The 12,350-nt window shown below is 51.6% G+C and overlaps 1 protein-coding gene across 2 annotated transcripts in view; it reads right to left on the reverse strand.

The window, feature by feature from the left end:
* Positions 1 to 8,167: 8,167 nt before the first annotated feature.
* LOC144952241 (mucolipin-3-like) overlaps positions 8,168 to 12,350 on the reverse strand; it is a 54,829-nt gene continuing 50,646 nt past the window's right edge. For both annotated transcript variants that reach the window (XM_078882679.1, XM_078882670.1), the window contains exon 14: positions 8,168 to 12,064. In XM_078882679.1, coding sequence (XP_078738805.1) covers positions 12,063 to 12,064 — 2 coding nt within the window. In that variant the 3' untranslated portion in view covers positions 8,168 to 12,062. The remainder of the gene's footprint in view (positions 12,065 to 12,350) is intronic.

Raw genomic sequence — 12,350 nt, forward strand, 5'->3', positions numbered from 1 at the left:
TCTCAGCTGCCCTCGCTGCAGCCCCACCGGACACCGCTGGCCAACGGTGCCGAGTCCCGTCGCGTGGCGATCGCGCCACTCTCCACCCTCTGCCCTGCGTGGCCTCCTCCCGTCTCTATTCTCACACTCTCCTCCCGTCTCTTCCGGTTCCCGCCCTTAAGAGCTTACCCCTCTCCCCCACGTGACCTAACCCCTCCCCCCCGTGACGTCATATGCGCGAGGCCGTTTACGCCCGCATTACAATTGTAGTGCGCGTATTTAATGTGGCGCCGCACTCTGATGTCGTAGGAAGAAAACATTTATTAAAAAGTCTATTTAATTAAGTAGAACGTGTTGTCTATGTTTATTTATAAAGTTGCGCATTTTGATGTGACGTCACATTTCTCAAACCCCGCCCCCTCCCCCCTCGTCACACATCGTCACAAATGTCTGACCCCTCCCCGAGGTGCGTGACGTCATTTATGGACGGCCCCGAAGTGGACTTTTTAGGGAGGACACTGCCCCCTAGCGGGCAGCCAACAAAAACGAAATCTCCCTTCTTGGTTCTTTCGGTAAAGTCACGTAGAAGGGAAGTAATAAAATAATAAAAAATATGTTATTTTATTACTTCCCTTCTACGTGACTTTACCGAAAGAACGTCACGTAGAAGGGAAGTAATAAAATAACATATTTTTTATTATTTTATTACTTCCCTTCTACGTGACTTTACCGAAAGAACCAAGAAGATGAATCCCTGCAGTCACGAAAGCTTTAAATCGAAATCTCCCTTCTCCAGTGACGTCACCGCAAGCTTTCAAGTTCCCGCTATAACGCGTTATAACTAGGCCTCGGCAAGGTAAGGTAATTTACCCTTTTTACCGGGTAAAAGGGTAAATGTAAAGGGTAAAGGTGTCGACATGCCAAGGGGTAAGGTAAAGGGTAGGGTAACGGTAGCTCGGAAGAATTACCCGGTAGGGTAAAGGTAGCACGAAGTTTTACCCGGTAAATACGGTGCCTTGTTTACCGCTAAAAGCTCCGTGGCGCAGTCCGTGGCCTCCATTTAATAAGTAATATTTTTTTAAAAACACGCTTTTATGAAATGTATGAGTAATGGCAGAACTCCACGACTCCAGGAAGTGGTCCCGAAGCTTGCCATAACGTAAGGGACCGTGGCCAATTACAGCCAACGACAGTTGAGCGTGGACAATTAGACCCAAGCCGAAACATAACATATAAAGAAAAATGTTTTAAAATATATTTTTTATGATAGAATATAGTGTTGTCATCAGTATGACGTAAGTATACCAAGTTTGCAGTCGATACCACATTGGGAAGTGGGTTAAAATGGAGTTACAAGATTTGAGGATACAACAACAATGACAACAGAGTGAGTTAAAAGAAAGCGTGTAAAATTGGAATCATCGAGAGTATTCTATATGAGTAAAGCACTCGACCTAGCATTTACCGTTATAAACCTCGTCCATGTGTAGTAGTACCCCAGTAATTACCCTGTAATCGGGTAATTTGTATGGGGTAAGGGTAAAAGGTAAGGGTAAAGGTAAGCTCGTTGCTTTTTACCTTTTACCTTACCTGCTAAAGGGTAAAAGGTAAAGGATAGAGTGATTGTATTGTGGTAAGGTAAAAGGTAGGGTAAAGGTAGGCTCGTTTTTAACCTTTTAACTTTTACCTTACCTTGCCGAGGCCTAGTGATAACGCAGCAACAGAAAAAAATATCGCAGCTCTGTGGACCTCTGTATATGAAGTTGTCGTGGACGAGAAAAACCGCGACTGAGACAAAGTGCGCAGTACGGGAAAGAGGCGCTGATTGAAGTAGTAAACAATAAACTAATGGGGATGGGTTCCACGCGTGGACTCACCGCTCTCACCACCACCTCCTCCTGCTGTGTATGCAAAGTGTGATCTGTGTTTTGATTTAGTGCGCTGATCTTAAAGGTGCATTGAAAAATGTTGATACTCCGACTGATTGCTCCTACTGTTGTGGAGTGACTCATGCAGCCAGCTATGGCTGCAGGGTTTTGGTAGTACAAGTTGTTTGCGTCGTTTATTGTGAAAATTCCGTCACAGTTCCTGTGACGTTTCGATTTAAAGCTTTCGTGACTGCAGGGATTCATCTTATTTTATTTTATATTACTTCCCTTCTACGTGACTTTACCGAAAGAACCAAGAAGATGAGTTCCTATGACCACTGTATCATTGCTTTAATGGCTTTATTTTGGTAATTTTCGATACGTTTTTTGGTTTGGCCATGTTTGTTTGTTGTAGTACAGAGTTAGACTGATGGCCTTAATCTAAGTTGTCTTGTGGTTGTTGTTGGTTGTTTGACTTGCATCCCACTGGGATTTTTGCACACAGCGTTGGTGCACGGTGATTTTTTTCTGCAATATTTTGCTGTCTTTTCTTGGATTTTCTGTTTGCACTCAGTCACATATTCACTTTAAGATGTTTTTTGTTCATGTGTTTTGCTTGTTGCGGTTGCACCCGATTCAAGAGCCGAATGGCTCACAGGGCTACACCTACTAAATGAAACTTGAACTTGAAGCAAGCGAGGGGCGAGTTCACAACTCCCAGCCACCGTGCCGGGCCGCGTGGCGATGCGCGTGGTGACCCACGTGGTGACCCACGTGGTGACGCACGTGGTGACGCACGTGGTGACCCACGTGGTGACCCACGTGGTGACCCACGTGGTGATGCACGTGGCGGCCCACGTGGTGATGCACGTGGCGGCAACTGTAATGGAGTCCCAAGAAGTGGAGGGGAGTTGAAGGGGAGCAGGAAAAAGCCGGCAGTGGTTGTGGTGGTGGGGGGGGGGGGTAGTGGGGGGCCAGCCCCCCACTCCCACACATTTAAACTCCTTGCACCAACGACGCTTTGCCGTGTGGAAGTGCTTCGAGACGACGACGACAACAACGACAACAGCAGCAGCAGTAGCAGCAGAAACGTCACGACGACAAACACAAAACGCCTTCAACATTAACGTGGCCCTCCCCCCCAAATTGCCCTCCAAAAATATAATAAACAGAACCACAGCTGCTGCTGCTGCTGCAGCTCCTTACTATTAAAATTCCTTCCCTTTATTACTGCTCACCCTACCTCCTCCCTTTGTTGCTGCTAATCCTGCATACTGCATAATGCACGGGCATAATATGACTTTGAGACCCACCCCCACCACCTACACATTCCACAAGTAGTGAATAATCCCATGTCTGCATTTACCATGAATATGCAAAATTCTTCTGTTGATATGCAAATTCATTTGTCAAGGCGCCCTTCCTCCCCTAACCCAGCTTAAATATACGCTGCCAAGCTTGGTCGTCTCTGAACAAAAGAGAGTGGTGAGTGACTGATCCCACTAAACTATAGGACTCTGAAGAGGGGGGTCAGTGACTGATCCCACTAAACTATAGGACTCTGAACAAGAGAGGGGTGAGTGGCAGATCCCACTAAACTATAGGACACTGAACAAGGAGAGGGATGAGTGGCAGATCCCACTAAACTATAGGACTCTGAACAAGGAGAGGGGTGAGTGGCAGATCCCACTAAACTATAGGACTCTGAAGAGGGGGGTCAGTGACTGATCCCACTAAACTATAGGACTCTGAACAAGAGAGGGGTGAGTGGCAGATCCCACTAAACTATAGGACCCTGAACAAGGAGAGGGGTGAGTGGCAGATCCCACTAAACTATAGGACTCTGAACAAGAGAGTGGCAGATCCCACTAAACTATAGGACCCTGAACAAGAGAGGGATGAGTGGCAGATCCCACTAAACTATAGGACACAGGAGGGTTGTGAGTGGCACATCCCACTAAACTATAGGACACAGGGGGGTTGTGAGTGGCACATCGCATAATTCCACAGCGACGCATAAACACGGATTCGAAGGATATATCATTGGATGTGTTTCACGATCGTTTTTAGTGCAATTTATTCAATTGGGATCATACCGGCGGACAATCTGTTTGCTCGCCGCCGTGGCCCCACAGGAGGGCATCACAGATCAGGATGAAATGACGCACGTTTGGACGTGCTCAACTTCTTTCGCACCGTACCGGGACGGTCGTGCTAATCGTGGGGCGTGTGAAGCAGAGGTCGCAAACGAGTTTTGATTCCTTACCCGTACCCGTACCCGGCCGCACCAGGGTCGCAAACGGGTACCCGTACCCGGCCGTACCCGTACCCTACCCCCGTACCCGGCCGGGTACGGGTAGGGTACGGGTATCGGGTACCTGATTGCGACCTCTGGGATGAAGCCATGTTGCAGGCGCGGGTGGGTTGATTCTAGGAACTTGAATTGTGAGGAGACAAGACGTTGGGAAATGAGTGACAGTTACTCACCAGTGACTCACGACCTACCCGTACCCGGCCGCACCAGGGTCGCAAACGGGTACCCGTACCCGGCCGGGTATGGGTAGCCGGGTATCGGGTAGGGTACGGGTATCGGGTACCCGGTTGCGGCCTCTGGCGTGTGGGGGGGGGGGGGGGGTGAGGACAACTCAAGACAAATAAGTAGTTCTAAAGAAAGTAGTTTTCAATCGACGTCACATTCACGACAGGGCACTCCTCTACTTACGAACGAGTTAGGTTCCAGAGGTCTGTCCGTACGTCGTTCGTACATGTGCACACTAAACATGGGGGACGGCTTATGGAGTTGTTGCATCTCCTGTAGATGCCGCCGGTTCGTTATGTTCTGCAGACGAACTTCGAACAACTCCCGGTCCGAACGGGCAGCGGGACACACGGACCAAGTTTGTTCTTATCTCTCAAAGTTCGTAAGTCGAATGTTCTTAAGTAGACGAGTCCCTGTACTACTACACACTACTTTTCCATAATTGGTTCTTTACCCTTCTATCTGGCAACAAAACTGACACCTTTTTACAAGGAGTCATGTTTGCATAGACCGCAATACCTGCAGTCATAATGCAAACATACAAACAAAAGAACATAACTCTGATAATGTGCACTGTCCTTGAAGTTGATTGGTCCACACCCGAGACAGCTTTCCTTAGAGCCTAGTAGAGCCTAGCCTAGTCTCATATGGGTTGGACTAGGCTCTAAGGAAAGCTGTCTCGGGTGTGGACCAATCAACTTCAAGGACAGTGCACATTATCAGAGTTATGTTCTTTTGTTTGTATTATGACTGCAGGTATTGCGGTCTATGCAAACATGACTCCTTGTAAAAAGGTGTCAGTTTTGTTGCCAGATAGAAGGGTAAAGAACCAATTATCATATTTTTACTGGCAAATGAGGTTCCCATAGTGTAGACTACTTTTCCATTTAAAGCTTTCGTGACTGCAGGGTTTCATCTTCTTGGTTCTTTCGGTAAAGTCACGTAGAATGGAAATAATAAAATAATAAAGCATAATAAAATATTATTTTATTATGTTTTATTTTAATTATTTTATTATTTCCATTCTACGTGACTTTACCGAAAGAACCAAAAAGATACACACTACCGACTCCTACACATTACTATACTCCTCAACACTATACACTACTACACTCATTACTGCACTACACTCACTACTGTACGTATACAGAACTTCTTTCGCACAGTACGTAGCAAACCGTGCTAATAGGAGATGTGCGCGCGGGGTGGGGGGGGTTCAAACAAAATCTGAGGTGCGGCAGGGGGGAGGCACGAGAACATCACCATATGGAGGTCGGTGGAGGGGAGGGGGCTTTGTGAGTTGTTATCAATGAACTACCATCACAACCTCGTTGGCACGGGCACGACTCTTACATAGCGCTGCTTCCGAACAGCGCCGTTTCGTTCGCAACGCTCCCATTGCCCCTGGGAGGGCAACTCCTGCTTGGATCAAACCCCCCGTATACAGACGCAGGCTGCCCTGTGAACGGTCCACACGGAACCCGCTGGTCGGAGTGATCGTCCGTTGTATCGACTCGGAGCCGTCGCGTTCCGGCAGCCACGTGTAGAACGTCGAGGGGGGTTTCGTCCATCGCATCTATTCATTGGCTGGGTCATCCGCGGATCGAGCGATCCCATTGGTCGGTAAAGCTTCCCGCGGCGGACGGTGGTTAATCTCACGCAAGGCCTTCGTCCGAATGCGCTGGTGAGCACGTGTTTTTATAATGTCATCATTAAAAGTGTTTTTTTTGTATGAAGTGCTTTAATACAGGGACTCTCCTCTACTTACGAGCATTCGACTTACAAAATTTCGGAGATACGAACAAACTTGATCCGTGTGTCCAGTTGCCCGTTCGGATCGAGGGTCGTAAGTTCAAATGCCGTGCAATAGATGGCGGTGGTGGCATCTACATCTGCAGAACGTGAAGAACCAGTGGCATCGACATCTGCAGAACATGAAGAACCAGTGGCATCTACATCTACAGAACGTGAAGAACCAGTGGCATCTACATCTGCAGAACGTGAAGAACCAGTGGCATCTACATCTGCAGAACGTGAAGAACCAGTGGCATCTACATCTGCAGAACGTGAAGAACCAGTGGCATCTACATCTCCAGATCGTGAAGAACCAGTGGCATCTACATCTGCAGAACGTGAAGAACCAGTGGCATCTACATCTCCAGATCGTGAAGAACCAGTGGCATCGACATCTGCAGAACGTGAAGAACCAGTGGCATCTACATCTACAGAACGTGAAGAACTAGTGTCATCTACAGAACATGAAGAACCAGTGGCATCTACACCTGCATAAGATGAAGAACCAGTGGCATCTCCATCTGCAGAACGTGAAGAACCAGTGATATCTACATTGGCAGAACGTGAAGAACCAGTGGCATCTGCAGAATGTGAAGAACCAGTGGCATCTACATCTGCAGAACGTGAAGAACCAGCGGCATCTACATCTGCAGAACGTGAAGAACCAGTGGCATCTGCAGAACGTGAAGAACCACTGGCATCTACATCGGCAGAACGTGAAGAACCAGTGGCATCTACATCTGCAGAACGTGAAGAACCAGTGGCATGTACTTCTGCAGAACGTGAAGAACCAGTGACATCTACATCTGCAGAACGTGAAGAACCAGTGGCATCTACACCTGCAGAAGATGAAGAACCAGTGGCATCTACTTCTGCAGAACGTGAAGAACCAGTGGCATCTACTTCTGCAGAACGTGAAGAACCAGTGGCATCTACACCTGCAGAACGTGAAGAACCAGTGGCATCTACATCTGCAGAAGATGAAGAACCAGTGGCATCTACCTCTGCAGAACGTGAAGAACCAGTGGCATCTACTTCTGCAGAACGTGAAGAACCAGTGGCATCTACATCTGCAGAACGTGAAGAACCAGTGGCATCTACATCTACAGGAAAGCCATTCCCCGTGTTTAGTGTACACGCCGTACAGCGTGTTTGGAATCGACAGGAGTAAAGTTGGTGGACTTACGAACAAATCGACTTATGAACAGACGTCTGGAACCTAATTCGTTCCTAAGTATAGGAGAGTCCCTGTACGTTTGCTGTGTGTTACAGTATCATTATTAAGGCTATTACCGATACGCCCGATGCAACGCTTGTGTATGCAATTGCTGGTAGGCAAAAAATGATAACACTGTCGGTAACGCATCTCCATTGGAGCCATGTTATAGCGACCTCCTATAGCGACGTTTCATTTAGCGCTCCGTTAATCAACAAAGCATCCTGAGCCCTGTAATGAGGTGAGTGCGCCTCTATGGGGAAGGCGATGTCACAGTTTTCACCCGACGTGAAAGTTTGGAGACATTACAGGCCTCCCAAATCGACTAGGTTGGCGATTAAATTTCGATTTAAAGCTTTCGTGACTGCAGGGATTCATCTTCTTGGTTCTTTCGTAAAGTCGCGTAGAATGGAAATAATAAAATAATAAAAATAAAACAATAAAATAATTCTCACGACGTTTCGGCCACAACGCAGGTCTGTCTTCTCGACAGACCTGTTCTCCACCTGAGGACGGCTGCTTGCGTTGTGGCCGAAACGTCGTGAGAATTATTTTATTATGTTTTATTTTTATTATTTTATTATTTCCGTTCTACGTGATGACTTTACCAAAGAACCGAGAAGATAGGTTGGCGATGTTAAAGTGTTCCTTAATTCAGCATGGAAGGGTTTCACCCCCGATCACGACTATGATGATTCGATGAAGCGTCTGCAATTCGAGCGAAGGATACATTTTAAAATAGATATTTGTCCTCTCGTCCATCGTCGCGTGTAGGTTTGTGTTTTTATTCTCATTCGTAACGGAGCGCATTATTAAGCCATTAAGGGCAACATCCACATATACAAAAATCACGAACAATCGATTCTCGCACCCGAAATCATCTTGCACGTACCGTGCACAAAAGAAAAAAACGCAATAAATCGGCGTTGATCGACGGGACAGACACGTTGCCAAACGTCCAGTGTCTCCACGTACGAGAGACGCTTTGGGATGACGCTCCATCCAGCCGGTCTTTGCCGCAGGAGTGCGACTGTGAAACTGTTAAAACGAAACCATTTTTACTTCACCAGGTAAGAAGGCCCCCAACTAAGCTGCGTCGCTCGTTGTCAGAGGCGACCCGGGCCCATCACAAATGACAACTCAACGAAGTGGGCTCCGTCATCATCATCATCACCATCGTCACGTGTAAATGTATAGCAGCAGCCAAATGCTCTAAGAACGCACGATGCCGATTCGAAATGTGGACGGAGAAAACCCGGAGGAACCCGGAGAAAAATCCACTGGGAGAGAGAGAAACACCGCAAATGATACACAGCAGGCGTCAAGCGTTGGAATTCAACCCGCGACCTCCCGTATACCAGGCGAGGTAGTTAACATTTCGCCACCGCGACCCTCCATCAACGGAGGAGGAGGGCGGTGAAACAGCAAATCAACGCGCGCAAACGCTCTCCTGAAGCCCGCTCATCGTGGCTTGTCAAACCCCGCGACATTTATCATCTAGCGCTCCTGGGACAACAAATTGCCACCGCCGCCAGTATCATGCGCAAGACCGTAAGAGAATTTCGGCTTTAACGGGCGTGAATTGCACCCCGTAGCTTCTTTCCTTCGTATCAGGTGGGTCAGGGATATAAGCATTTACGCACAAAAGCCACCGACGGTGGGTTTGTAATCGGGCGGCGAAGCGACCTCGCGATTCAGACTGGAGGAACGATTCCTTTAAAATCAAATTAATTGGTGCCTCGATCCCATGTTTTGCCTGTTCGATCAGTCGGTCAAGCCAAGGGGGGGGGGGGGGTAGGGGGCAACAGAGCGGGGGAGAGTCCACAGAGTCAGCGGAGAGTGGTTTAGTTTTTTTACATTCCCCCGAGCTTAGATTCGACGGTTTATGTTGGCGCCGGTGAAACATCGCCACAGTGCACGCCTGGCTCCGCTTGCAGGCCTCGCCTGGCTCCGCTTGCAGGCCTCGCCTGGCTCCGCTTGCAGGCCTCGCCTGGCTCCGCTTGCAGGCCTCGCCTGGCTCCGCTTGCAGGCCTCGCCTGGCTCCGCTTGCAGGCCTCGCCTGGCTCCGCTTGCAGGCCTCGCCTGGCTCCGCTTGCAGGCCTCGCCTGGCTCCGCTTGCAGGCCTCGCCTGGCTCCGCTTGCAGGCCTCGCCTGGCTCCGCTTGCAGGCCTCGCCTGGCTCCGCTTGCAGGCCTCGCCTGGCTCCGCTTGCAGGCCTCGCCTGGCTCCGCTTGCAGGCCTCGCCTGGCTCCGCTTGCAGGCCTCGCCTGGCTCCGCTTGCAGGCCTCGCCTGGCTCCGCTTGCAGGCCTCGCCTGGCTCCGCTTGCAGGCCTCGCCTGGCTCCGCTTGCAGGCCTCGCCTGGCTCCGCTTGCAGGCCTCGCCTGGCTCCGCTTGCAGGCTTAGCCTGCTCCACTTGCAGGCCTCGCCTTGCCCGCTTGCAGGCCTCGCCTGGCTCCGCTTGCAGGCTTTGCCTGCTCCAATTGCAGGCCTCGCTCGTCCACACGGTGACAGTGGTGGTGGTGGCAGGACGAGTGGCAGACGCGTTCCGAAAAAAGGGCGGTGCGCACGAAGCGAAACCACAGAGTACACACAGACACTACACACAGTACAAACACACACAGTACACACACACTACACATGGTAAACTACACACAGTATACATACAGACTGTCAACGTACAGTACACACAGTACACACAGACACTACACACAGCACAGTGCACACAGTGCACACACACAGTACACATGGTAAACTACACACCGTACACACAGACTGTCAACGTACAGTACACACAGTACACACGCACACACAGCACAGTGCACACAGTGCACACACACACACCCGGCGCGCGCACACAGTGCACTAGGCCACTGTGTGTGTACACACTTGTAGCTGGCGACGTCGCCAACTAGAAGTGAAACGCTTCGCGGGACAACGCACGGCTGCGGAACGTAAAACCTTCATCATTCACAGCATTGAGACACCATCGACAATATCCCCTCCACCACCCTCGCCCCCCGCCCCCCCCACCGGGGCCGCTAATCCCAGGTGTCGGCCGCTCCCCACGTGGTAACCTGGTGTATGAAGATGTCGATAATTAGGCCAACAGTCATGATGATGATGGGAGTTTGACATTGTAGATGACGAGGTTGATGATGGTAGTAACGACATTGGCAGTGATGTTGATGAGGTTTGTGGTGGTGGTGGTGGCGGCGGCGGCGGCGGCGATGATGTTGGCGTTCATGACGGGGCCGATGATGAGGTTTCGTGGAAGACAATTTTTTCACGGACCGGGGAGAGGGGGGGGGGAGGTCATCATTGGGTCTTTCCCACTTTTCAAAGAATCTCTCCAGCGACGTTTGTTTTTGTTACTCATTCTGGCTACGAGGGGTTAGCAGCTTGTGGGCTGACCAAGACCGTGACTGAGATGAGCGCACAGTGCGGGGAAGAGGCGCTGATGGAAGTAGTGAATAATACAACAATGGGGGGCGGGTTCCACGCGCACGGACTCACCGCTCTCACCTCCTGCTGCTGTGTGGCCCGGTTCCTCACAGGTCACGGACCGGTACCGGTTCACACGGCCCGGGGGTTGGGGGGCTCCTGCGCTAGGCCACAAACACGCCCGGCGGAAAGTCCAACAACTCGCCTCTCGCGGCTTTGCTCGCTCGGCTAAGATTCCGAATCCCCCATTAGTCCGAGCGACCGGCCCAGGAGGGGTCGAGCGTTTGCGCGCGCCACCTACTACGGGCCGGGTTACGTTGGGGAAATGGCAGCGCCGCCTAAGTGTTGACGAGAGGCAGTTGGAGGAGAGGAGGGCGGGGGTTGGCGGTGGTGGTGGCCTCTGAAACACTTCCGCAGTGTCCGCTTTCCGGAAAGCTGAACGAGACGGTGGCGGACGTGGTGGTGATAAACCTCGGTCGTGGTAAACCTCGGTCGTACTTCTGCAGTGTCCGCTTTCCGGAAGCTGAACGAGATGGGGGGGGGTCCGACGCGAGATCCCGACGGTGGCGGCAAGAAAACGGGCGATGCGAGCTCGTGCGAGAGAGAGACCAGCGTAATACGACAACGACAACGACGATGACAACGACGCAAACCGTAAAACCAAAAATTAAATTGAAAGAAACGAAACCGAACGCGATCGCCGGTCCCCCAAAAACGCAACACCCCGTGGGCGTCGTGCGGGACCGCCGGGAGCTGTGACCACGCCGGACCCGGGGGGGGGGGGGCGAAGGGGGGGGCAAGACCTCGACCCGTTGCTTCACCGAGGGCCTGGACGGGCACCCGTCGAGGTGAGTTTCGGAGGGCGCCGTTCGGAGAGAGGGAGGGAGACGGTCGAGGGCACCGCTGATGCAGCCGCGACCGCCGCCGTTGCCGCTCGAACCGAGAAGTCCTCCCCCGGCACGGAACGTTTCTTTCACCTGGCGACCGAGCGTGGGTGGATGGGGCGCATGACGCCGATGGCACGGCGCGGGAACCTTGCTCGTGGCGGCGGCAGAGCGGGGGATGAGGAGGGGGGGGGGGGAGATCTCACGCGGAGAGAAGAAAAAAAAAAAGACGGACGGGGGAAAGTTGTCGCAAGTGGCCGTTGTCGTGGGGTCGTCGGGGGTCGGAGGTCGGGGGTCGGAGGTCGGCGAAGGCGGTTTCGCTCCAGGCTTGAGCGGCCAGGTCCTGGATGACGGGAGAGAGGATTGTGGGACGCGGAGAGAAAGATCCCTCCCGCAAGCGTAGCCCTCAGCAGACCTGTTTGGGGCAGGTGTCCTTCTTAGCGAGCGGCGCCTGAGTTAGGCTGGGCTGGGTCGGGTGGGGTGGGTGGCCAGCACGGACAACGCCCGGCCGGTCGACTGAGTGGAGGCCCCAAGACCGGCTGAGATCACCGTCACCAGGGTGAGCTGTGAGCGGGAGTCGGGCTGCCGGGGTTTGTGGCGCAGCGTGGCGGTAACCGCAACCGCCACCG

This window comes from Lampetra fluviatilis, chromosome 3 (genome assembly GCF_964198595.1).
Source record: "Lampetra fluviatilis chromosome 3, kcLamFluv1.1, whole genome shotgun sequence".
Taxonomy (NCBI): domain Eukaryota; kingdom Metazoa; phylum Chordata; class Hyperoartia; order Petromyzontiformes; family Petromyzontidae; genus Lampetra; species Lampetra fluviatilis.